General features: G+C 55.2%; 1 protein-coding gene across 2 annotated transcripts in view; it reads right to left on the bottom strand.

The window, feature by feature from the left end:
- The window catches only part of SEPTIN9 (septin 9), a 177,046-nt gene extending 154,140 nt beyond the window's left edge, over window positions 1-22,906 (bottom strand). The window contains exons 1-2 of one of the 2 annotated variants that reach the window (XM_043461995.1): window positions 22,798-22,906; window positions 4,577-4,633 (exon numbers count right to left, since the gene is read on the bottom strand). In XM_043461995.1, coding sequence (XP_043317930.1) covers window positions 4,577-4,633; window positions 22,798-22,816 — 76 coding nt within the window. In that variant the 5' untranslated portion in view covers window positions 22,817-22,906. The remainder of the gene's footprint in view (window positions 1-4,576; window positions 4,634-22,797) is intronic. The other variant, XM_043462021.1, reaches the window with a different exon arrangement.
- Between the last annotated feature and the right edge of the window lie 2,129 nt (window positions 22,907-25,035).

The following is a 25,035-nucleotide window of genomic DNA, read 5'->3' as shown; positions in this document are numbered from 1 at the left end:
CAATGCTGGAGATGTGAGAGACGCGGGTTCGATCCCTGGGTAGGAAAGATCCCCTGGAGGAGGGCATGGCAACGCACTCCAGTATTCTTGCCTGAAGAATCCTGTGGACAGGGGAACCTGGCGGGCCACAGTCCATGGGGTCACAAAGAGTCAAATACGACTGAAGCAGCCCAGCACACACGTACCTTTATTCTGTGGGGAGGAGGGAAGCGAGGGTTCTCTCAGTCAGAGGACCAGGCCCAGATCTGCTTTAACAAATCCCGTGCGTGGAGCCCACTGCCCAAGCACAGGCACACAGGTGGGACTTAGTAAAGCCCCCCCGGACGCTGACTAGACAGGGAGGAGCCTCTGGTGGGGAGAAAGGGTGGGGATGGGGGAGACACGGAGAGAATCACGGGAGGCCCATCCCAGGGCCACAGTGGGTGAGCCAACAAGCTCTTGGCAGCCTGTTGATCTAGGGGTGCTGGGGGCATGGAGGTCAAGGACGACACCGAGATGTTCGCTCGAGTGCCTAGGTGGATGGCGAGGCTGAGACATGAGAAATGAAGGAGAGGGTGTCAGCGAATGGGGCAGGGGATAGCAGCTGGGGATCTCTGTGGGGGCCCAGGCGTCAGGTGAAAAGTGGCCAAGACTCGGGTCAGGTCTCTTCGTGGACCAGCCCCACCCCCCACAAAGGACACTCCCCCCTCCCTTGGTGACAGGGAGCGGGGGGTCTTCTGTGCTGCCCTGGAGAAAGAGTGGGCAACAAGCCGTACAGCCCCACCCCCCTGCGGCGCTTACTGTCCATGGGTGGCGGGGGGGATGACAGGCAGTCAGCGCAGCTGAGTGACAGGACACTGGGGCGGGCCCTTCCCCGCAGTAATGGGTGTGTGAGCTGGGGCGGGGAGGGGGCCGCAGGGACACCAGCCAGGGGTTCACGTTGGGCACCCCCTGTTCGGACAGAGACACAGCCCAGACAGTGGCATTTTAGAGACTGCCTTGCATGGATGGGTGTAGACGACTCTCGATCTTGGAGGGAAGGGGCGCTAGCTTCCTGCAGCTGCTTTAACGAATCACCACAAACCGGGTTGCTTAAAAATAACAGAAATTAAGTCTCTCACAGTTCTAGAGACAGAAGGCCAAACTTAAGGTGTCAGCAGGGCCGTGGTCCCTCCAGAGGCTCTGGGAAAAAATTCTTCCCTCTTCCGTCTTCCCGTGGCCCCAGGCATCCCGTGGCGTGTGACTGCAAAGCTCCCATCTCTGCCTCCATCTTCACGTGGCCTCCTTCCTGTGTGTGCCTCTCTTCTTATAAGGAGCCCAGTCGTTGGATTTAGGGCCACCCTACTCCTCTATGACCTCAACTCTAAGCCCTGGACCTCTAAAAGCCCTATGTCCAAGTCAAGTCGCTTTCTGAGGTTCTGAGTGACTATGAATCGGGGGTGGTCGGCACTGTTGAACCCACGACAGAAGGGACGAGGGTGGGTCTGGGGATGAGGCCACCACCCCTGGCAGCATTTGAAGGAGGAAAAGCAGGACCCGGCCACACACCGGATGTCAGGGCGGAAGGAGAAGGCCCCAGGGATCCCAGCCCGGGGATAGACCAGCGTGGGCTGGGCAGCGGAGGTGAGGAAGCAGACAGAGGGGAAATGCCGTGGGTGCCGTGGGAACCGGGGCGAAGTTCAGCAGGTCTGGGAGGCGGTCGCTCAGGGTGGCTACTCAGGGCACAGAAAGGGAGAGCAGAGTGGAAGCCACTTGGAAGGGCCCAGGGCAAGCGTCCCCAGAGCCCAGGCGATTTGCCCGGGGGAACACACACATGCGTGGGACCCAGGAGAATGTGTCCAGCAGTGTCTGCGACAGAAGAAACCTTCCATGGACCCCTAGTATCTGGCCAAGGGGTAGAAAACTCTGCCTCCCCACACGGGGGCACCCTACCCACCCGCGGTCAAATGAATAAACAAGAGCTACACTGGTAGCTCAGCTGGTGAAGAACCCACCTGTAATGCAGGAGACCCTGGTTTGATTCCTGGGTCGGGAAGATCCCCTGGAGAAGGGATACGCTACCCACTCCGGTATTCTTGGGCTTCCACAGTGGCTCAAACAGTAAAGAATCTGCCCGCAATGCAGCAGACCTGGGTTCGATCTCTGGGTTGGGATGATTCCCTGAAGCGGGGCATGGCAACCCACTCCAGTGTTCTCGCCTGGAGAATCGCCATGGACAGAGGAGCCTGGTGGGCTCCAGTCCATGGGGTCGCAAAGAGTCGGACATGACTGAGTGAGTAAGCATAGCACAGCACAAGAGTTACACAGAGCTATATGGTAAGTGGGCAAATCTCAAGGTCCTCCCATCTCATGAAAAAGCAAAAGGCAGCAGCCCCCTTGTGCATGTGATTCGACGCTGCCAGTGTCAGGAGCAGACGGTGTGTTGGCTACAGACACACAGCAGACGGTGCAGACACACCCGGCAGCGAGCCGTCCTGAATTCAGATGGGCGCTCACCTCAGCGGGGACGAGGGCCAGGTCAGATGGGCGCTCACCTCAGCGGGGACGAGGGTCACCCAAGCGCTGGGGCTGCACCTGGAACACGTTATTTTCTACGCGGGATGCTGGGCATACAGGTGTCATTATATTCTTCACATTTTAAAAAATGTATTTATCACATATTTATTTATTTGGCTGTGCCAGGTCTGTGTCTCTGGCACATACTATGGCATGTGGGATCCAGTTCCCTGACCAGGGATCGAACCCAGGCCCCCCGAGTTGGGAGTATGGAGTCTTAAACGCTGGACCACGAGGGAAGTCCCCTTCACATTTTTTAATATGTCCAACAATTCTGTTTTTTTTTTTTTACAAAAAGGACATAAAGTGAGTAAGCTGATGGGCTGTGGGGCTCGTGCCATAAACAGCCATTCCTACCTGTCTCGTGAACCTGAAATAAAGGAAGGGGCATCATAAAGAGGACCCTTGGCCTTCTGGGGAGGACACGGTGTGTGGGGTCCAGACACAGGGGATCAGGCGGGGGGGAGGGGACAGAAGAGAGGAGGGGGTGGCAGGCTCCAAACGGGGGTCCTTGTGAGGTCAGAGGGTCCGGGAGAGAACCCTGCCCGGACCCAGGTCTTAGCCACAGGAAGGCCGGGACTGGAGCCGAGAACCGGGAAGATGAGGGAAGGGTGTCTGGGCCGGAGCCCGCAGAGGCCCCCAGAGACAGGATTCCGTGTGTCAGCAGGCGGCTCCATGTGAAACCCAGATCACGGCTTGCAGCTTCGGGCTTGGGCAAATTATGCCTTAGGCTTCCAAGTGGAGCTACGGTCACGGCTGCCAAGTGCTGATGGCACAGAACTGTCCGCCTTGGGCACAGGGAAGTAAGGGCCAGAAGCAGACTGCGTCCACGCAGCCCAGGGAGCCGGCCTCCCAAGACCTCACTCCCGGAGGGCAGGGGCCTCCCCCAGCACTGAGACGGAGGGAGATGGAGAGGCAGACAGCAGCAGAGGCGAAGAGCTCCGAGAAAGGCTCCCAGGAACAGAGTGGCAGCTGGGCAGCCCAGTGGTTAGCGGCCCATGTCTGCAGTGGGGCGGAGCTTCCCCTTAACCACGGACGTGATTCATTCCCCGACCAGAGGCCTCCGGCCTGCGTCACCCTTCCTGTCCCTCCCACACCCTCGTGTGGACGTCCAGCCTGCACGTCCCTTGGCACCTCAAGCCCCATCCCCTGACCCCACTCCCTGCAAAGATCCACCCTCGACCACGGCTCAAGCCTAGGGGTGCCCAGCCCACTGGCAGGCATCACCTCCAGAGGACAGACCTGCGGAGAGGTTGGGCTAGCCCCTGAAGTGGGCCCAGGAACATCTGAGTTCAGAATTCTGGGGTCCCAGAGAGCCGGCCTGGTCTGTAACTGTCTAATTTCACAGCCACCAGCCACATGAAGATACGAAGTGGGAATTAATACAAAATAAAATTAGTTAAATTCTATGCAGATGAAAGAATAAAACAGACAACGTACAGTTCAGGTGCTCCACAGTCACATGTGGCCAGTGGCCACGGTCCTGGACGATGCAGATATAGAATATTTCCACCGACACAGAAAGTTCTGTGATCAAGAAGGTGGGGCGTGGGCTCCAGGGGGCGTGGGCTTTGGTGGGACAATCCCTCCTTCTAAAACAACTGCTATGTCACCATGATGTCCTTCTGCCCATCCAACCTGGGGTCTGGCACCCAGCAGGTCCCCAGCACACCCCTGTCATCTCCGAGGGGGGTAAGTCCCTTCATCCCTGGGCCCCAATGTCCTCTGACAAGAGGCCATGGATGGAGCCCAGCCCCTGGGCCTGGCCACTGGATGTGACAACAAAGATGCAAGATCAGCTCCTGTAATGATCACGCAGGGCTCAGGTCTGGGAGGCCAGAGACGACCAGAGGGGAAAAGTCACACAGACCCAGCGGGGGTACCAAGGTTGAGAGGTGGAGCCCCATATCCCCTACACCCCCTCCATCCCCACCCCTTGGCCCAGGCCAGGTCATGGTTGGCAGAGTCTCTTCAGAGCCCATGAGCAGTAACTCCTGCCCCCAGACGAACCAAGCGGGCCAAGGCTGAACTAGCCACTTACCCGGGCCAGTTGGGTCACCAAGCTTCCGGAGACGGCCGCTGGAGGTCCGTGTGACTCCTAAAGACAGGGGCAGAGGGCAAAGGTCACCCAAGGCCACCAGAGGAAGGTTAACAGTGGGCGTATCCTCACCTCAGCTCCTGTCAGGGGTTTCAGAACTAGAAACCCACCCCTTGTGGGGCCAGAGGCCCTAATCCTCCAAGGTAACACCTGGCCCCAGCAGCCACCTGCAGGAACATCCACCACCATCTGGATGTGAACCAGGCACTGGGTCAAACCCTTTATACACCTTTTCCCACCCGACCCTTATTACTCCATTTTGCAGATGAGCTAACCAAGTCTCAGTGGGGTTGCATCACTTGTTGGAAGCCACACAGCTATGAAGAGTTGAGCCCAGAACAAAGTGAAGTCCATCAAACTCCAAAACCTGGGCTGGGCTCCAGGGTGCCGGCCGCCAGGACCGTCTGCAGGATGGACAGGTGCTGGCATGGGTCAGCAGGCTCCCTGTCTACCTGCAACTAACCCTATCTCCCTGGCAACCCGCGTCTACCCTGTGGGGAACTGGGGTTTCCCTGTCCTGGGTCTGTAACAGGGGTTAAGCTGGGCTGGACCGCGGACAGTGGGGGACAAGCTGTTCTCCTCCCTCCCCGCCCCCCAGGAGGGAGCCAGAACAGAGCTCCGGATGAACTCGGCCTCCTGTCTCCCTGCACACACCCCTCGGCCCAGCGCTTGATCCCTGGGGAGGCTCAGGGCAGGCAAGTCCCAACTCGAACAGATTTGCTGAGGTGCTAAGCCGACCAAACTCGAGAGGTTTCTAAGAGGGAGAGGCAGGTGGCTGTCCTATTGCTGCCAAGGTCATGGTGCTCTGAGGTCTGCTGTCTGGGCGACCAGGGCAAGCTGCAGAAGGCAGTGGGGACACTCATGCGGGCCCAGCAGAAGCCTTCCCCGCGGACAACAACACACGCTGGAGAAGAACCTGCAGCCCAGGATGGGCCCAGGATGGGCCCCGGCTGGACCCGGACACCTGTCTGCAGCCTCCGCCGTCTGACACGCACCCAGATTGCTAAAGCCAGACATGCCAGCTCCTCCCCTGCAGTCTGCCAGAGAGACTCATTCATTCATTCATCATTTATTCCACAAGCCCACTCCTAAACTATGACCGACCAGGAGTGAATGCAGTCTGCTTTGTTTTGAAAGTTTCCAGAGTCCTGACCAGGGCAGCCTGCAGGCCTGGTCTTCCTGTCCAGCCCCCGGGATGCAGACCGTCCTCACGTCTGCAGGATGACTCAACAGCTGACAAGATGGGAAGAGGGCTGTCCTTCAGGGCCTGGTGTTGGCAAATACCTGCCACTAAGCCCTGGCCTCCTTCCAGGCTGGGGAAGACCCCAAGACGGCCCCAGGTTGAGCTGAACTCACCTACCATATAAATGGGCGTCCCTGGTGGCTCAGATGGTAAAGAATCTGCCTGTAATGCGGGAGACTTGGGTTCAATCCCTGGGTTGGGAAGATCCCCTGGAGAAGGGAATGGCAACCCACTCCAGTATTCTTGTTTGAAGAACCCCATGGACGGTGGAGCCTGGCAGGCTACAGTCCATGAGGTCGCAAAGAGTCAGACATGACTGAGCGACTCACACACACACACACCATGTAAACAACACTGCAAGAGATGCACGTGACATGCGGTTCCCAAGGGCGGTGAGCACTGGGAGCTGGGGTGACTGGTAAGGCTTTGAGGAGGTGAGGACTGGAGGGTCCTTGAAGGAGGACCAGGTGGACACTGGGCTCCCACAGCCACTTCCCGCGCCAAGGCTCCATGACAATCATGGGCTTTAGGTCCATTCTCCTACTCACTCAATGTGACAGGCCCACGAGGCAGGTGCCACCACCCCGATTTCACAGATGAGGGAAGTGAGGGTCAGAAGCCCTGAAGCTGTCAAAACTCCCACAAAGCCCCTGACCCCACCCCAGCCATAACAGAGACCACGATGGTTGATTGTGTGTGTCATTTTTAACCGGATCACAGGGTGCCCAGATATTTGGCTAAACGCTATTTCTGGCCTTGTCTGTGAGGGTGTTTCTGGACGAGATGAACATGTGACTGGTGGTCTAGGAGAAGCAGATCATCTCCCCAATGCGGGTGGGCATCCTCCAGTCCCACGAGGGCCTGAACAGAACAAAAGGCAAAGGAAAGGAGAATTCTCTCTCTGCCCGACCGCCTGAGCTGCAGCCCCCGGTCTCCTCCTGCCCCAGGACTAAGCATCGCCTCCCCTGGGTTCTCAGTCCTCAGACTTGGACTGAATCCACCAGCGGCTTCCCTGGTGTCCAACTTGCAGATGGCAAGTGGTAACTGCATGAGCCAATTCCTCATCACTCCCTCCCTCTCTCCTACTAGACCCGTTGTTCTGAGGAACTCTGACTATCGCTGGCCTCACACAGCAGAGACGGGAGCATCCTTCCCTGGGCGCCCACATGACACTGATGAAACGTGATAAAGGCGAATCATCCTGCTGAGTGATAAAGGCGAATGGTGATTCCAGGCTGGCCCCACCAGCCAGGCTGGATGGACCACAGCCTCCTTTGGGGACATGAGGGGTCGGCATCCGGCTCCCAGAATGCATGGTCCCTTAAAACCAGGAGAGGGCAAACCTGGAGTGGCTCTGATTCAAGGGCCGGGGGGAGAGGGAGGTGGAGGCAGGCGCTGCCCCCAAGGCTGCTGAGAGGACAGAAGAGTGAGCGTGGGTACCCCTGGTGCCAGCTCCAGCCTCATCTCCGTGATGGCTGTGACCTCCTTCCACACCCTAACAGGGAGCCGCACTACATTCAATGACACATGAGAATTCTTAACATCTGTCCCACTTCCCCCCCTTCAACACACACACACACACAATGAGCTGCTTAGAGGTCAGTTGTCGGGGCTGAAAGTGGCACCAGTGAGCGACAGCTGAGCCCACGAACCCAGTGAATCCTCGATATGGAAACGGCATGGTGAGGAATGGAGAAAGACCAGACCCCACATTCCTGTGGATTGAGTCACTTCCGGTTGCACCTCCCCCCAGGCCAGCTGGACGCCCACCCTCCTGGACAAAGATTAAAAAAAGAGAGACAGAGAAAAGGGTCCATTCAGGTTAAACCCCAACCCCAGGCATCTCACCCCCAAGAATCAAACCCACGGTGGGGATGGAGCCATGTTAATAAGGAAGACAGCCCGTGTCTCAGATTTCTTGGGTGGAGTTATGGTTTTATTTACACTGTTTATTTTTCAGATTTCCCGAAATGTACGGCTGGTGCCAGGCAGCCCCTGGCACAGAGAAGATGCCAGGCCTGCTCCCTTAAAAAAGAAGGGGAGGCAGCCACCCGAGGTTCCCGAGCCCAGGGCCGCCTCAACCAGAGCCCTGGAAGAAACCCCAAAGTTACAGCAGCTGAAATTCAGTTCCTCGGACCTAACTCCTCAGGTCTGTGTCTGAGACCGGCGAACAGGTAGCCAGAAAAGCCTCCAAGACATAGAGTGGCTCTCTCCAGGGAAGAACACAGTTGTTTTATGCGATTTTAAAATAAAACATACTCAGAAAGAGCAGAGATGATTTGAAGTTCAGCTCTCTGGCGTCATCCCAAACCAAATTATTTGAGTTCTCAGAGGCCAGGGCAGCAGGAAAGCCTGCAGTCAGATGAACAGGGCTTGAATCCAGACCTCACCAGGCACTCACTGCAGGCCCCAGAAATGACCTCCCCTTTCCAAGCCTCAGCTTTCCCATCTGCAGAATGGGGACAGAGATGGGGATTACTCACAGGTGACTAAGATTAAATGAGGTCACACATTGCAGGCACTTAGCACAGTGCCTGGCACAAATAAACACTCAATAGATATCATTTTTAGGATATCAATGATATACTAATATAAATTATTATTATAATAATTATTGGGACCCCTCTGGTGGTCCAGTGGTTAAGAATCCACCTCCCAATACAAGGGACACAAGTTTGATCCCTGGTCAAGGAGCTAGATCCCATATGCCTCAACAAAGACCGAAAATCTCGAGTGCTGCAACTAAGACACAAAGCAGCCAAATAAATATATTTTAAAAAAGAAAAGAGGCTTGGCTGTAGCCCTGATTATATAATATGACTAGAGAAGGAAATGGCAACCCACTCCAGTATTCTTGCCTGGAGAATCCCATGCACAGAGCAGCCTGAAGGGCTACAGTCCATGGGGTCGCAAAGAGTCGGACACAACTTAGAGACTACACCACCATATTATATGACAGCCACATACATACACCAGCCTGGGCCCAGGGATTTACAGTTGTACATTAACAACCGTTGGCTGCCCTGTGCTTATGCATTTAAACAAAATGTAAGTTATAACCATGGAGAAGGGAACGGCTACCCACTCCAGCATTCTGGCCTGGAGAATTCCACGGACTGTATAGTCCATGGGGTCGCAAAGAGTTGAATATGACTGAGTGACTTTCACTTTCAAGTAATTACCAAGGCACCTTGCATGTTGCAGCCGGGGTGCTGCTACCCCAAGAAAGGCTACCAGGAGTCCTATCTGACTCCCTGCCAGCTAAGGGAAGTTGACAGCCCTCCCGGCCTCCAGGATGGACTGCTCGTTAGGGGAAGCCAGGACAGGGTCTGTGATCTAGAGAAAACAGGATTTGGGGGCTGTGAATCCCAGTGCACTCCCATACTTGCCCCTCCACCCCCAGAAACTCCCCATCTGGCATCTGTGCTCACCTAGGCAGGGCCAAGGCTATTTCCCAAGGGTTCACGAACTACAGGCCGGTGACAAACACTAGTCAGGTTTCACATATGGAGGCCATAAGATTAAAATACACTTCTGGGACTTCCCTGGTGGTCTACTGGTTAAGAATCCACACTTCCATTGCAGGGAGCATGGGTCCAATCGCTGGCAGGGGAACTAAGATCCCACATGCCACACAGCACGGCCAAAAAATAAATCAATTAAAAAGAAAGAAACACTTCTGATCAGATGAGGCAAAAGACAGGAGGAAGCAGTGAGTGGGGATGGGACTCACTGCTGCTCCGTGTCCCAGAGAGAATGACAATGCAGCGTTTCAATCAGGAAAGACGGTGGCCAGACACGGAGATGGGGCTCCTTGGTCCTCGAGAGAAAGGGGGTGGTCCAGCCCTGCGCCCTCCCTGACTCTTCACCATAGATCGGCCAGGTGTCCCTCAACCAGGCAGACCAGTGCTGGCCCAACAGTCTAGGGACCTGCATGCCTATCTCATGGGTGTTCCCTGTGCATATAATTTGGGAAGTCTGGATAAGAGAGCGAAGGACACGGTTACTGTGAAGACCTCTTATTTTTTTCCTTTCAGCCAAATTTTATAATACAATCTGGAAAAACACAAGATTAAATGGGCACTGAGAATCTAAGTAGACTCTGAAGCTAGTGTATTACTGTTTAGTTGCTGAGTCGTGTCTGACTCTTTCGTGACCCCACCAGGCTCTTCTGTCCATGGAATTTTCCAGGCAAGAATACTGGAGTGGAGGCTGCCATTTCCTTCTCCAGGGGATCTTGCTGACCCAGGGATTGAACCCGTGTTTTCTGCATTGGCAGACAGGTTCTTTACCACTGAGTCATCAGGGAAGCCCAGTATGTTATTATTATGTCGGTGACAGGGGACTTCATGCACCATCATCTTCTCCTATTGGGGTCGCAGAGCCACTGTCCCACCTATGATCAGGGTGGCCGTCCTCAACCCCTCTGGGGTCTCACACACCCCAGACATCTTAACCCAAGGAGGGGGCAGAGCAGGAATCAGGCTGTCCCCAGGGGCGGGTGATGTGGCCACACACACACACGCACACACCGTTTGCTCTAGTGACAACAATGCATGGGACTGGGCAGCCCTTCCCAGCTGGAACGTCACTTTCTCAAAAGGGAGCTTTGCGGGAAGGGGCACGGTGCAAACTCAAGCACAAACACCCGAGATTATCTGCAGAAAGGAATCAATACTCAGTTTTTTCTTAAGAATCACGCGAGTCCCTCCGGAAAGGACAAAGTCATTCGGACCTTGGCCAGGAGCCTCCTGCCGCTCCGGCTGCCCCCAGCACCACAGTCTTCCCCTTCTCCCGAGGTTCGTGTGCTCACAGAGGCTGTGAAGAGCTGTTTGGATCAAAGCCAAGGGCCTCAGCTGGCAGTGAAGAGTCCCATTCCAGGCTTATCTTCAGAGGAACCTGAGATAAGGAGATAAGCCTCCTTCCTCTTGTCCCTCCTCTGCCCTTGGCCTTTGCTGCCCACTGAGGTGTGCACCCAACAGGTGAGCAGGACAGCCTTCCTCCTCCCTCCAGGCTGGCAGCCGGGGCTGTGGATTAAAGCGAACCTCAAGGATTCATCCACAAGGTGAGGAATCCTTCTGCCTTGGTGACCTGCTCCAGCATAAGACTAAATACTGCAGAAAGTTCCGTTTTCAGCAAAGCTTGGGATCTCAAAGCCACAGGTTCTAGTCCCTTCTCTGACTTCCGCCCTGACCTGCCATTCCCCTTGTCAAGTGGAGGGGGTGCTCCTGGCCCACAGCCCACCCAGCTGCAAAGCCCCAGCCCAAAGGGGGCCTAGCCCCTGATGCTAATGACTAGGGTGGGGCCAGGCAGAGCCACACCCAGGCGAGATTAAGAGAAGCCAGGGTGCAAATCCACCTCCAGCTCTCACTGCATCTTCCAGCAAGTTTTTAGTCTTTCTAAGCCTCAGCTTCTGCACCTACGAAATGTAGACTCATGAAAATATTAGTGAGCATCTCCTCTGCACCAGGCGCTGTGTAAGGAGATGGGGACACAGTGGTGACCAACAGTGAGCTGGCCACTCTCTTGGTGGAGCTCCCAGCCCAGCGGGGAGGCAACACCGATACCACAGGCAGAGGAAGTGCCCGCAGCTCCGGCACGTGGAGGACCCTGCCTCATCACCGCTAGAGGCCAAGCGCATCGCGTGACATCACTGCTAACCAAGAACGCACGGGGCCCTTCCCCTGAGGGTTCGCCAGCCCTGGGCGTCTGCACTCTGGGTCCCATTCACATAAAAGACCCTGCCATCCAAAATACACGATACTTGGGAATTCCTTGGTGGTCCAGTAGTTAGGACTCCATGCTTTCGCTGCCAAGGATACGGGTTCAATCCCTGGTCGGGAACTAAAATCACGCAAGCTGAGCGGCATGGCCAAAACAAAACAAATAACAAAAAACACAACAGCTAAGTCTGAATTTCAGCTTCACAACAGATAATTTAAAGCAGAAATGTACCCCCCCATCCCTCTCCCTTCCCAGGCTCCCTTTGGTGGCAGAGGAGTTGACCTCTGCAGGCTGAGGTCTCCGGGTCCCCAGGTCCACAGCCTTTAGGCTAGATTCCACCTATAGGAGGAGACTGGAGGGAGCGATCAGGGAGAGCCAGGGTGGATCTTTCCCTGGCTCTCAGCCTCGGAAGGTTTCTCCAATGGCAGATTTTGACTACTCTGCAGCTGAAGCGCCGGCTGGGCAGGTTCCCTTTCGTCCAGCCTTCCTTCAGGTTACCCTGATCCCTGGACTCTGATAACACGCGTTCCTCCCTCTGATCCTCCGATAGGGGTGGACCGGAGTAATGGCTTCTCCCCCACTGATCTCTGATTGTCTCCAAGAAGCTAAGAAACATCAAACACCAAGGTCCTTAGTTCAGGTACATCCCATTTCAAGGTAGTTGACAAGGGCCATAGAAATACGTTCACACAGTCAAGGGTTTCTGCAAAATTTGCAAGATGGAATAAATTTTAACCCCAATCGGTCACGATTGCTTTCTCCTTCTCCTCTGAGTTCCTGCCCACCATCCTTTCTCCTGTGCATGGTACCAGTGGAGGGGAGTCTGGCCTTTGGGGGCTTCTGCTAATGAAAAGTTGAACTGGGAGAATAGTTTGGATTTCAGAGGGCTTTATTTACAAGGTTTACAGTTATTTCCATGCATACTTAAGTGACTGCTCGTCACCCCCATGTTAAGGCCAGGAATACTCCTTCTACTTACTTTTCCAAATCTGTCTGGTGTGCAAAATCTGAAGGAATAAGATAGGAATGTGTCTGCTATATTTAAAATGGATAACCAACAGGGACCTACTGTATAACACACAGAACTCTCCTCAATGTTATGTGGCAGTCTGGATGGGAGGGGAGTTTGGGAAGAATGGATACAGGTACATGGCTGAGTCCCTTAGCTGTTCATCTGAAACTGTTACAACATTGTTAATCGGCTATAGCCCAATACGAAATTAAAAGTTAAAAAGTAATAATAAAGTAAATGGAAAGAAGATAGGAATGTGTCCTGCAGTGCCTGTTGCCAGAAAAACGTGGGCAGTGTGGGAGAGCAAGACTTGAAGCATATGGAGCCAGAGGCTGCTGGTGACTCTTGTGACCTCATGGACTATTGTTCGCCAGGCTCCCCTGTCCTTAGGATTTCCCAGACAAGAATACTGGAGTGGGCTGCCACTTCCTTCTCTAGGGGATCTTTCCGATCCAGGGATTGAACCCTGGTCTCCTGCATTGCAGGCGGATTCCTACCGACAGAGCCACCAGGGAAGACCTAGCCAGGGGCTGGTCTGTGGGAAATTATTCCAGTCACCAGATAAAACATTGTAGGCAGAGAATCCAATTCTCTTCATCTCAAAACAGAAAGTATCTCTGGTTAAAGAAAAAAAAATGCAATAATGTATCACATAAAGTCGGGGCTTCCCAAGTGGGAAGAACCCGCCTGCCAATGCGGGAGACATGAGACTCAGGTTTGATCCCTGGGTCGGGAAGATCCCCTGGAGGAGGGCATGGCAACCCACTCTAGTATTCTTGTCTGGGAAGCCCCATGGACAGAGAAGCCTGGCGGGCTACAGTCCACGGGGTCGTAAACAGTCGGAGATGACTGAGCAGCTGAGCACGCATGCACACCACAGACAGTTACAAATGCCCCGTACTTGTCTCTTTCTTTCTGGATGGGAATCACATCAAAATGGAATTTATCAGAATTCTTGTGTTTATAGGATGAAAAATTGCAGCAGGTGCCACAAGCTCTGAGTTAAGGTACCGTTTTTCACACATCCCAACTACCAAAAGTAAAAACTAAATAAAAAAAAAAAAAATTATTTGGCCACGCTGCACAGTATGCAGGATCTTAGTTCCTCAACCAGGGATGAAACCTGTGTCCCCTGTATTGGCAGGCAGAGTCTTAATTCCTGGACTGCGCCCCCCCCAAAAGGGAAGTTCCTAAATTTTCATTAACTAAGAGATGAATTAACTTTCTAGTCTCTCAATAAAAAACCATATTGCACAGTCATCATATAAAGAAGTGATCAAGCAGTATTCAGCTAAAAAATGTAGGGAAATAAATTACTTTGGAGACAGGACAAGTAGTTGATTGATAAAAAAAAAAATAATGTTAGCTTTTTGAATTGGGGGGATGCTTATGAAATTTGTCCACTGTTTAAAATTTATAATCTCAAATTTCTTTTCTCATTCTAAATAAATAATTCCATGCTCATCGTTAAAGAGCTGTATAAACCCCACACACAAACCTGGCTGCCTCTTTGTGCCCTATATGGCTTCTCCATCTTCTGTACATTTACGTCCTTCTGTTCTAAATCCTGGAGTGATTTTTGTCTCCTGGTTAGACCCTGGCTCACAGGCCATGAGCAAACTGTTCTTGTGAGAAAGATGAGCAGACTGACAAAGTAGGGCCAATGGACCAAGGGGGAAATCGTGGATAAGGTGGAGGATGGTTAGCGATCAGAAACAAATGACAACAAAAGGAGCAGCAAGGGGACACCCCAGAATACGAGGAAGGCTGACTCATTCTTTGAGTCCTACTTAATGGGCATCAGGTCACCAAAGAGGCGGGCGTGTCTCACTCAACCTGTCAATGCTCGTGAGATTAAATCCAAGGATACACATAGGGAGGTGCGATCGGGGACTGAGGGGCAGAGGCCCTGGGAGGGAAGATGGGAGGTGAGAGAATAAAAGAACAGCCACGGAGGGTCGGCCGGACAGGCAGCACTGTGGCCTGGCCTGGGGAGCCTGAAGGTTCCAGAAGAAACCGCGGCCCAAGTAACCTGGCAGCAGAGTGAATGATCTCCAGAAGTGGCTGCTTACCTGGGGGCAGGCGGCCCATCTCTAAGACTAGGGCATTCAGGCTGGCCCAAGGAAGCAAGGAAATCCCCTCCTGCATCCTCTAGGGGCCAAAGAAGAGAGGGAGAGGAGAGGCAGGGGGCGAGGAGCAGTTGGCATCATATGCCAGCCGAGAGAGGAATCGCAGATGGTAGGCAACAGGGCAGATCTTTTAAAGGACAAGAACCCTGGGACTTCTCAGCGGCTATAAGCAGGCTGATAATTGGGGCAAATGGCATTTTCTATTCATTAAACTTCTTAATAAACTGCTGGGTTAAGAACACTTGTTTGGGACTTCTCTGGCAGCTCAGTGGTAGAGAATTCACCTGCCACTGCAGGCTCGATCCCTGAACTGGGAAGATCCCACATGCCTCAGAGCAACTAAGCCTAACCACAACTACTGAGCCTGTGCTCTCAGAGCCGGGGAGTTGCAACTACTGAGCCCAAGTGCCCCAACCACTGAAGCCCCAGCACCCTAGAGCCCGTCCTTCGCAGCAAGAGAAGCCGCCGCAATGAGAAGCCTGCACACCGCGAGAGAGCAGTCCCTGCTCCCCACAACCAGAGAAAAGCCCGTGCAGCAACGAAAATCCAGCGCAGCCAAAAATAAATAAAGACAATTGTATAAAGAAAAGAACACTTGTTTGGTTTCTGGAGCCATCCCAGGAATGCTGGGAAAGGGAATCATCTTGGGCAGTATTTTATTAAATTAATTGCCTCCAAAAATTTCCAGTATCCAGCCAGTCCACATCTCACAGCTATAAGCACGGCTACTGTTCACATCTCTGGCTCAGCACCGCATTCTCGGTTCAGGGTCACGGACGCCCGTCACCAAGGAAGAGCGCCAGCATCCGCAGACCGTTTAAGCACTCTGGTGAGAGGATGGCTGAGTAAATTCAGCAACATCCACTCTGAAGAGCCATTCAAACTGTAATTAGGGAATCCATGCATGGGATCTGATTTTAATGTGAAAAGAACAGAATTAAAAATTATCTGTACAGAGAATATGCAACTCTCCGAAAAAAACATTATATCTCTTTGCTAATCAAACAATACGACCGTGCGTGTGGAAACAAGTCCAAAGGGAACACAGAAAACAATGTTGTAAGCGATGGGATTGGAGAATCTGTCCTTTTTAATTTCCTGTTCACATTGTTTGGTAACAAGTAACGAACAAGATTACCTGGGGCTTTCCAGGTGGCTCAGTGGTAAAGAATCCGCCTGCCAATGCAAGAGATGCCAGAGATGTGGGTTCCATCCCTGGGTCGGGAAGATTCCCCCAGAGTAGGAAATAGCAACCCACTCCAGTGTTCTTGCCTGGAAAATCCTGTGGACAGGGGAGCCTGGCGGGCTACAGACAATGGGGTCGCAAAGAGTTAGACACGACTGAGTGACTAAGCATCACCACTATGAACAAAACGAACAACCAAATAAAGAGAAAAAGGCAAGAGAGAGAGAAGAAAAGTAAAGTAAGGCACAGGCTTGGCAGCTAGAGCGTCAGTCCCCAGGGACCAGGAAAACACTGCCACCAGGAAGATCGGCTCCCCACGGCTCAGAGTTCGTTCACCACCCGTCGGGGCCCCTGCATGGACCAGAAGTCTACCTCCCCCGCTTTGGCCCCCACGATGTCATTCCACCACCTGGCGTTGTCCCCACGATGTCGGCCCTGAGTAACCTCTGCACAAAAACCCAACACCTGCTCCTGGGCCCTGCATCTAGAGTCCAAGTCACCTGTTCATTAGTGAGGTTTGCAAACCACCACTCCCCCTTATCCCTCTGGTTGATTAGCCCAGTCCTTTGGCTGGAAGAAGACAGGGGTTGCTTTTAACCCACTTCCAAGTGGCTTTGGGTTACAGGAGCCTTATTCTCTGGCTGAGCCCTGATCCTGGTGGAAACAAGACGCACAGTCCAGGGGAGGACTGTGAAAGCCCCAGGAAGTGGATCAGATTGATCGGCAGGACAAGCCCGAGGCGGCCTGCCAGCTCGCTTCTGCCCAGGTCTACCCAGCCCCTCCTGGTAACCACGCTTGTGGCAGTGATCCCCAGCCAGTCTGCCCCAACACGCCTGGCCCAGCTGGGACAAGGGACCCAGGCACACTCTCAGGGAGGTCTAGGGTGGACGCAGCCAGCCCCTGGTTCCCAGGTACAGCCTTGAGAGGCCCAGCAGGGCCCAGTCACAGCCCAGGCTTCACGGTACACCTACCCTTTAAGAGTTCTGGGGGGAGCAAGGCCTCCCCAGGAACCAGAAAGAAGGCAAGGTCACCCCCATCTCTCATGGGGACCCCTCCTGCCTCGGTCCGGCCTCTGAAACCCTGGGCCAGGGAGGGCACTACTTCCTGGGGAGGGGGGTGATCTGGCCCTTCTCGCCCCACCCAGCACTTCCAGGGGCCCTTGGGAAGCTGGGGGCCACACACACAGGCCAGAGCAGCCATCCAGGGTTCCTCTCCCCCTTCACAAAGCCAGCATTTCTCAGAGGATGACCAGGACTCGAGTTCCGTCCAGAAAGGGCGGGCAGCCGGCTGCCCTGTGCACTGGGATCATCTTCCTCTCCCCCTTCCTATCCCAGAGGCTTGCAGGCTGCCAGCAGTCACGCTTCGCAGAACCAGGTCAGATTAGGCCCTGAACAAAGCTTGGTTGTTGCAAGGCTTCCAAGAGGCCACTGACAGCAGGACGCCTGGAGCCGCCCCCCCCTCCCCCAGGCAGCGCCTCAATGCCCCCAGTTCACGTGGGCTGCAAATGGACCCGGCCCCCAGGGTGGGGACAGGGAGATAAGGCAGGGAGAAACTGGGCTGGGAGCAGAAGGCCACACTCAACCCAGGAGACCTGAGGCCAGGACACCCTTCCAGAGCGGTGCCGAAAGCCACCAGCCTGCAGGAAGGAGCCAGCCCTCAGCAATGCCCGGCACACTCTTCTAGGAAGAATAACTGAACCTACAGGGAGGCTCGAAACAGGCCAGAAACTTGCAAAATGGACACCCCCAGCTCACCCAGATGCTCCAGCAAAACCATGGGTACTTCGCCTCTCAACAGAGTTTCTGGGCCCAGTTACAGCTGCCCAACAGGGAACGGCAGGCTGACCAGCTACCGGCCTCAGGGATCCATCAGCTCTCCTGTCAAACTCAGGGCCCGATGGTCCCAGGCCTGACCTCAGGACCCCCGGCCCCAGAGCCCTGTGACCAGCAGGACAGGCTCCCTTCCACCAGTGCTTCTGGATAGGCAATCTCTTGTAGCTGCCGTGGGGACTCACTGGCCAAGGTCTCCGCTGGAGCACTGTGGGGGCTGTAACCTTGTATGCACCTCGTTGGGTCCCCAGGGGGCATCCCCGGCCACTCATACCCACAGATCCCCCATAAATCCCCTGGAGGTGCCTGTGGCTGGGGTGTTCCAAAGTTACAGCCCCGGGGACTTCCCCGGTGATCTAGTGGTTAAGAATTCACCTTGCAATGCAGGGTATACGGGTCTGAGCCGTGGTGGGGGAGCTAAGATCCCGCATGCCGCAGAGCAACTAAGCCTGCAAGCCACATCTAGAGAAAGCCCGCATGCCATACAGAAGACCCAGCATAGTCCAAAAAACAACATTATAAAAAAACAAAGCAATAGCTCCTGTAGGGAACCCAGCATGTCACCTCCCTCCCCACCCACCACTTACCCCTCAACCTGCCCCCTCCTTCTGCCCCCCAAGGCCTGGGCCTCTCTCTCCAGCACCCCCGCCCCCCACAAGGCCACCAGTGGGATCCGCCCAGGAACTGGCGCTCAAGGCCCCGGGGGCCGGGCCCTGTGTGCTGTGTGCTGAACCCATCTTATCAAGTACATCTTAAGCAAACTGCAGAGCCCACGCAACGCTGCTCATGGACAAACAGCGGTGCATGCAGAAACAAGGTCCCACCCCCAGGTCCCATCCCTGTGGGGCCTGGGATGGGCAGGGAGTCTCAGAGGACACTGGCCCAAGAAGCTGGGTGGAGGATAGTGGGGGGTGCTTTTTCCAGCGGTTGGGGTCCCTGGTAAGATGCCCTCTGCTGACACTCACACACGGGAGCTTCAGGCACGTGGTCGGCCCGTCCTTCCACCTGGATGTACATTCCAGACCGCTGCCCATGAGGGGGCATCTCGTGTCCCTTCTGCTCACCCAGGGGCTTTCCAGGAGGAGGGTGGGTTGTCTCAAACTCAGGTGCATTGCCAGGTGCGTGGCACTCCGCGTTTGGAACCCCTCAGGACAGGCAAGTGACTGTGGGTCATGGGGAGAGGTGAGCCAGAGGGGAGGGCAGATAACTGCCAACAGGCTGGGGAGGGGACGGGCTGCAGGATCAGGCTCCACCAGCTCCCCAAGGACTGGGAGGGCCTCTGGGTCCATAAGGGTCTGGGACCCTCGGCACCAGTCCAAGGGAAACACGAACAGACCGCCGGAGGTGGCTCTTTCTCTCTGCCCAGGTTCCTGCAGCAGAGCAGGCTGGGACCTGAGGAGGCAGAGGTGTGGCAGCCGGAGGCAGGCGGAGGGGCAGGGCGAGACGGGGAAGGAACTGGCCTTCCCCCCTCCCTGCCCCGCCCTCCTCGCCCTCACCCCCGTCTCCGGCTCCAGGACTTGCTCCTCTCCTCTCCGCTTCCCAGAACACAGCTCCCGGAGCGCTGGGCGTGGGGAAGGCTGCTCGCCCGGCTAATCTCTCTAACTGCAGCCTCCCGCCCTGCCCAGGGCTCTGAGTAGCAAGTGTTCGACCTTTGGTAGGCCAGGTACCACTTCGGAGATCTGAAAGTCACCAAGTATCTCTGAATGATTCCCCAAGTGCACACCGGCTGGATTTTATTTCCCATTTCTGTGGCTTGTGGACCTCAGCTAAGCACCCTCAGCACTGAGAACTCCCAGGGGATCCCGGGCCACTGAAAGGTACAGTGGCCCAGTATGCAACCAGAAGTCCCCAATTCAGGACACTGGAGAGGTTCAGACAGCAGCCCGCTCTGACGCCCAGGGGCTGAGGGAGACGCCTGGGCCACAGTCCTGGCCTCCAAACCAACAGAGGCCCAGGGAGGGTGCCAGCAGCCCCCTCGGGCATCCTGGCAAAGCTGGTGACACCCAGCCTCTTTGTGTGTACTTCCTGCGGGTGATGAGGACAGTGAAGCAAGCTACGGGTGGCGCAGGCATTCAAGCCTTTCACGCATGAGCTCATTTCAGCGTTACAACAAATCAGCATTGCCCCTGTCTACCAGATGAAGCAAACGAGACACACGACGAGATGGAGGAGGTGCCAGCCTAGGATTTAATTCCGGGAGCCCGTGCTGTGAGCCACTGGGCCACACTGCCCGCAGCTCTGCCTGGATGGACCACCGAGTGAGGTGCATCCAGGAAGCGCATGGAGCAGAACTGGAACTGCCAGACACAGAGCTGTTCCCACATATCCCCCTGGCATCCTGCAGCCTCAGTGGGCACTCACTCTGTTCCCCACCTAGAAGGACCCTCTTTATTCTCCGCCTTCTCAAAGCTGCTCATTCCTCAAGGCCCATTTCAATCTCGGCTTCCCCAGAAACCTCCCCTACCCAGGGCAAACCAGTAGTGTTTGGAGACTGTATTGCTGGGGCGGGGGGCGGGGGGGGGGCGGGCACGGGGTGTTAACGAGCCAGGTTAACACCCTGCATCCCGCCTCCCGTGAGAATGCAGCTTGCTTGCAAAGACCACGTCTTTCCATCATCTTTGCACCCTCGAGGCCCTGGCTCTATAGGCTCAGCGCATAATGTGTCCAGTGAGTGTTTATCTAAGGCACTCAGGATCCCCTCAAACAGACTTTTAAAATTCCTCCCTTTTCAGAGACTCGTGAGCGCTCAAGCCAGCTCTACTGACAACATATTTGATTTCTTTCTTTCTTTCTTTTTTAGCGTCTAAACAACATTTATTATTCACTTGGCTTCGATGGGTCTTAGTTGCAGCATGCAGGATCTAGTTCCCCGATCAGGGATCAAACCCAGGGATGCCCCCTGCTCTGGGAGCAGAGTCTTAGCCACCGGACCACCAGGGAAGTCTCTTTATTTATTTCTGAGCCCACAAATAGGTCCCAAAGGAATAATCCCACTCAATCCAGGTGAAAAATAAAAGCGCTCGTGGTTGGCTGTCCTTGAATTTTTTGACGCTGGGGATCCTTCAGTTTGATGCTTTCCCTAATTTCAGGGCACTGATGCTACATGGGAGTCAGAACTGGACCCCCATCAGAAGGGGACCAAGCGGCCACCCCGCCCCTGGGCCAGCCCCCTCCAGCCCAACCCCACACAACGGCAACAGAGTGACCCAGCTCGCCTTGGACCATCGCCAGGAGGAGAAGCTGGAAGAGGTCCAAGCTCTCCCAGGCCCGTCCTCCGGGGCCCTGCCCCTTCAGGCAAACACTGGAGACAGGGAGGCCACCTCTACAAGAGCTGGTTCCTATCCACCTGTGAACACTACTCTGAAACCTTCCTCTTTTTTTTTTTTTAATTTGCCAAGGCAGGAGGGAGCAAGCGTGGAGAAGACACATCCAGCCTGCCTCAGAGGCCCTCTGGCATCTGTGTAGGAGGGTCTCAAAGTTCCCCCAGGAAAAGGCCAGTTCACTGGGGGAACTCTGGTGGCCAGACTGATCAGCAGAAGGCTAAGTGTGAGGAGCCAAGGGCAAGAGCCAACTGGTGTCCCTGGGCCACACCGGGCTGCCGAACTCAGGGAAAGGGCGATGCCCACAACCATCTTAAGTATTTGGAACATGTTGGGGAGAGAGGCTGAGCGCCAAACCCTCGCCTATGCCACCTGGAAGCCCCCTCCTCCCCCACCATTACATCAACGCCCCCACACTCCTGAGAGGGAGCTGTGTTCAGGATGGGTGAGGGCCATGCTGTTTGCAACAGGGGGTGAAAGTTGAAATTCGAAGCCACTGACCCAGAAGACCATTTTAGGGGAAGTTCTGAGTAATTCTCTTTGAGACGAGTTATTCTTTATTACTTGTTTTGTTTCTGAAAAAATGGAAAGCAGGAGAAGACTGGGAAAATGTCCCAAAGGCAGAGGGATGGCCCAAAAGACCTCTTCAGCTCCAACTAAATACCACGACTCTGTCCTCTTATCAAGAAAAATTAATTCATGAGTCCTTGGCAGAAAACTTCATGTCCAAGTAGATTAAGGGGAAGAACATGAGGAGAAATTTTGCAGGGTTAGCAGAAGAGATGCCCTTTATAACTTGACCACTGAGGAAGACAAAGGATCTGGCCTGGATCCTTTGGGGAAAATCACAAATTTAAAAAAGGAGGGGAAAAAAGAACAGATCTAGATTCCCCTTAACCAGACTTTCAAGGCTTGTGACCTCAGTTTACCCATCCTCAAAATGGAACTTCAGAGGACCCAAGGGGAAAATGCTTATAAAGGATCCTGAGTGCATGGTGGGAACTGGCCAGGCCCCTTCACCTGTCAAGCCTGCTAGTGAAGCTGGGATGCCAGCAAACCAAAAGGCATCCTGACACCCTAAAAGTGAACCCCAATGGGCTTCAGGTGTAGCTGGATGGTCCTATTTGGGAATTTCTGGTGCTCCACTGGGCAGAGGAATAACAGGAATTCACCTGAAGAAAGGATGCTAAGACCTGGACCACCAGTCCCAGAAGCTGACCCCAAGGAAATCCTCTACACAGCCCCCTCCCACGCACACATACGCACGGAGGGGGACCCAGAACGCCCGGACTCTCGGCCCCTGTCAAGTCAGCGATTCCGGAGAAGGTACAAGGGGGAAGGAGGGCGAACAGGAGGGACGGCCAGCCCAGGGCACCGGCTCCCGCAGTGGCCCCTCAGGACACCTGAGCGAGTAGTGGCCGACAGACGGGGGCAGGAGACTCTCCGCCAAGGTGAGCATCGGGGCCCAACAGTCTTGGGGGTCAGAGAGTTCGAGCACCCGGACTCCCCAGGGCACCAGCGGTCTCTTGCTAGAGCGCGGGCCGAGACCCTGGAGCGGCGACGTAGAAGCAGAGGAGAAAAGTGTGGCGGGGGTGCGCCCAGCGTCTGGTCAGCGACCCCGATTCGGGGTGCAGCTGCGTCAGCTGGCCGGTGGGACGCCCCACACCTCAAAGCTTGCCCCGGGACCCCGACCTCCCCCCGGCTCCGGGCGCGGGGCCCACCTGTGTAAGACTTCTTCATGGTGCCGTCGCGGCCGCCGCTCCCAGCAGAGTGTGGCGGGGAGGCAGCGGGGCTCGGGCTCCCAGGTCGCTAATCCCGGGCCGGGAGTGGGAGGGGTGAGGGCCGGGAGGAGGGGTCGGGCCCGGCCCCGCCCCGGCCCGGCCAGGCCCGCCCCCCGGAGGTGGGCGCCGAGCCCCGCCCCGCGCACTCACACCTGGCGGAGCCCCGCGCGCCGCGCATCCCGACCCCCGGCCTGGAACGCCAGCCCCGCGCCGGGTCCTGAGCTCGCCCCGGTTCGGCCCGGGGGCGGCCCCTGCACTGCGGCCCCAGTGCAAGCTGTCCGAGGGTGGGGGTCGCCAAGGTGGCGACCGTCCCCAGCAGCCACACCCCCCCGGGCACGAACGGTTCCTTCCGGGGCGTCGCCGGCACTTTTCCAGTCCAGAGTCTGGGCGAGGCGGGGCCTCGCCAGGTGGCAGCGGGAGGAGGGGCGCAGGGAGCGGCCTGGGGCCGGGTGGTGGTCCTTCCGCACAGCCCGGAGGGGATCGGAGTCCGCCGTCCGGCTAAGTGGACCGGGCAGGACCGGGCAGGCGCGGTCCCTACCGTATGTGCCCCGCTACTTTCCTGATAATCCAGAGGGCAGACTGCCTTGACTGCTTGATGAACTGGGGCCTCAGTTACCTCATCTGTACAATGGGTACGTTGGGCCAGATGATAACTTGTGTTCCATCTGAGAAATATCGAACACCGTCCCAGCACCAGGTACTGTGAGCGGTCAGGGCCTCGATGTCGGAGCGCAAATAAGAGGGCACGCGTCTTTATATGCAGTGAGGAGAAATGTGAGTTCCCGAGCAAAAATTGTACAGAATTCTCTCTGCTTTTGTATCCCTAAAGAAGTTTTCCGTAAGAAAATGATTTGTTGTTTTAATACAGAGGGGAAAGCGATGAATTTTGCCTAGCGGGCGTTGTCAGAGTTTTACTGAGGTAACTCCAAAACAAGGTTTTAAAGAATGAGCAGTAATGTGCCAGGCGGCCGAGGTGTTCCTGGAAGAGGGAAGGGCGCGGCCTCCCAGAACCTGCGGAGACAGATACGCAAGGGCCCGCGCGCTCCAGGGATGAAAAAGGGAGCGGAGGAAGCGATTCCGGAAGCGCCCCCAAGCTCTCAATCCGAAGCCTGTAGGGAAAACGGAGGTAGAATTAACATCACCAAAACACCCTCTTTCCTTTTCCCTCTCCTCAAAGGTCCAAAAGCATTTCCGTTGCCTGCTAGAAAGTAGAAAACCTGCCTAAGTAAGAACTGAGGCACACTTGATTCCACCAGATTGTTCCACTTGCTCCCCTTCTTAAGAAATCTGTTCAGCCACAGGCCTGCAGGTCAGGCCACGAGACCCGTCCCACACCCTCTGGCTAGACTGTTTGGACCAGAGTGGACGCTGGACTCCACCTGGGTCAACCTCTGGCTCCTTATCTGGGGACCTGGGAAAGAGGCGAGGGAGGAGAGAAGCCACAGGCCTGGAAACTGGAGATGAATTGTTAACATCTGTCCTTGGGTTCTGGGATAGCCACACACACTCCCCCAAGGGCCACTTGCACAGGCTCCTGCAAATTTCACTCCAGCCAAGGCAGAAGGCTGAGTTCTGTCCTGATTCTGGCCGGTAGACATGATGATTGCACCCCCGTGCTGATGCCTGACCTTCCCACGGCCCAGCTGCCTATCAAGAATCTGTCTAATGGGCACATTAGGGGTTGGTTGCTTCACTTAGCTCAAGTCAGAGGTGCTCTGGTGCACATGCATCCTCTGAGCAGATAGATCCTGGAGTCATGGAGGACCCTTGGGTGTTCTCTGTGTGTGGTTGGCCCCTTCATGCTAGCATTTCAGCCTGTGGGTTATAATTCACAAGTACTTGGGCACCTAGGGACGAAGACCCATGTGCTGTACTGATACCGTGTGTGTGTGTGTGTGTGTGTGTGTGTGTGTGTGTGTGTGTGTGTGTGTGTGTCTGTGTGAGCACTCAGTCATGTCCGATTCTGTGTGACCCTATGGACTGTAGCCCATCACACTCCTCTGTCCATTGGATTCTCTGGGCAAGAATACTGGCATGGGTTGCCATTTCCTACTTCAGCAGATCTTCCCAACTCAGGAATTAAACCCACGTCTCTGCCATCTCCTGCATTGGCAGGCGTATTCTTTACCACTGAGCCACGGATGGGGATCTAGTGATACGGCACATACAAAAAAATGC

This window comes from Cervus canadensis, chromosome 1 (assembly GCF_019320065.1).
Source record: "Cervus canadensis isolate Bull #8, Minnesota chromosome 1, ASM1932006v1, whole genome shotgun sequence".
Taxonomy (NCBI): Eukaryota; Metazoa; Chordata; class Mammalia; order Artiodactyla; family Cervidae; genus Cervus; species Cervus canadensis.
The sequence above is the reverse complement of the archived record's forward strand: the minus strand, read 5'-3'. Positions and strand labels throughout refer to the sequence as shown.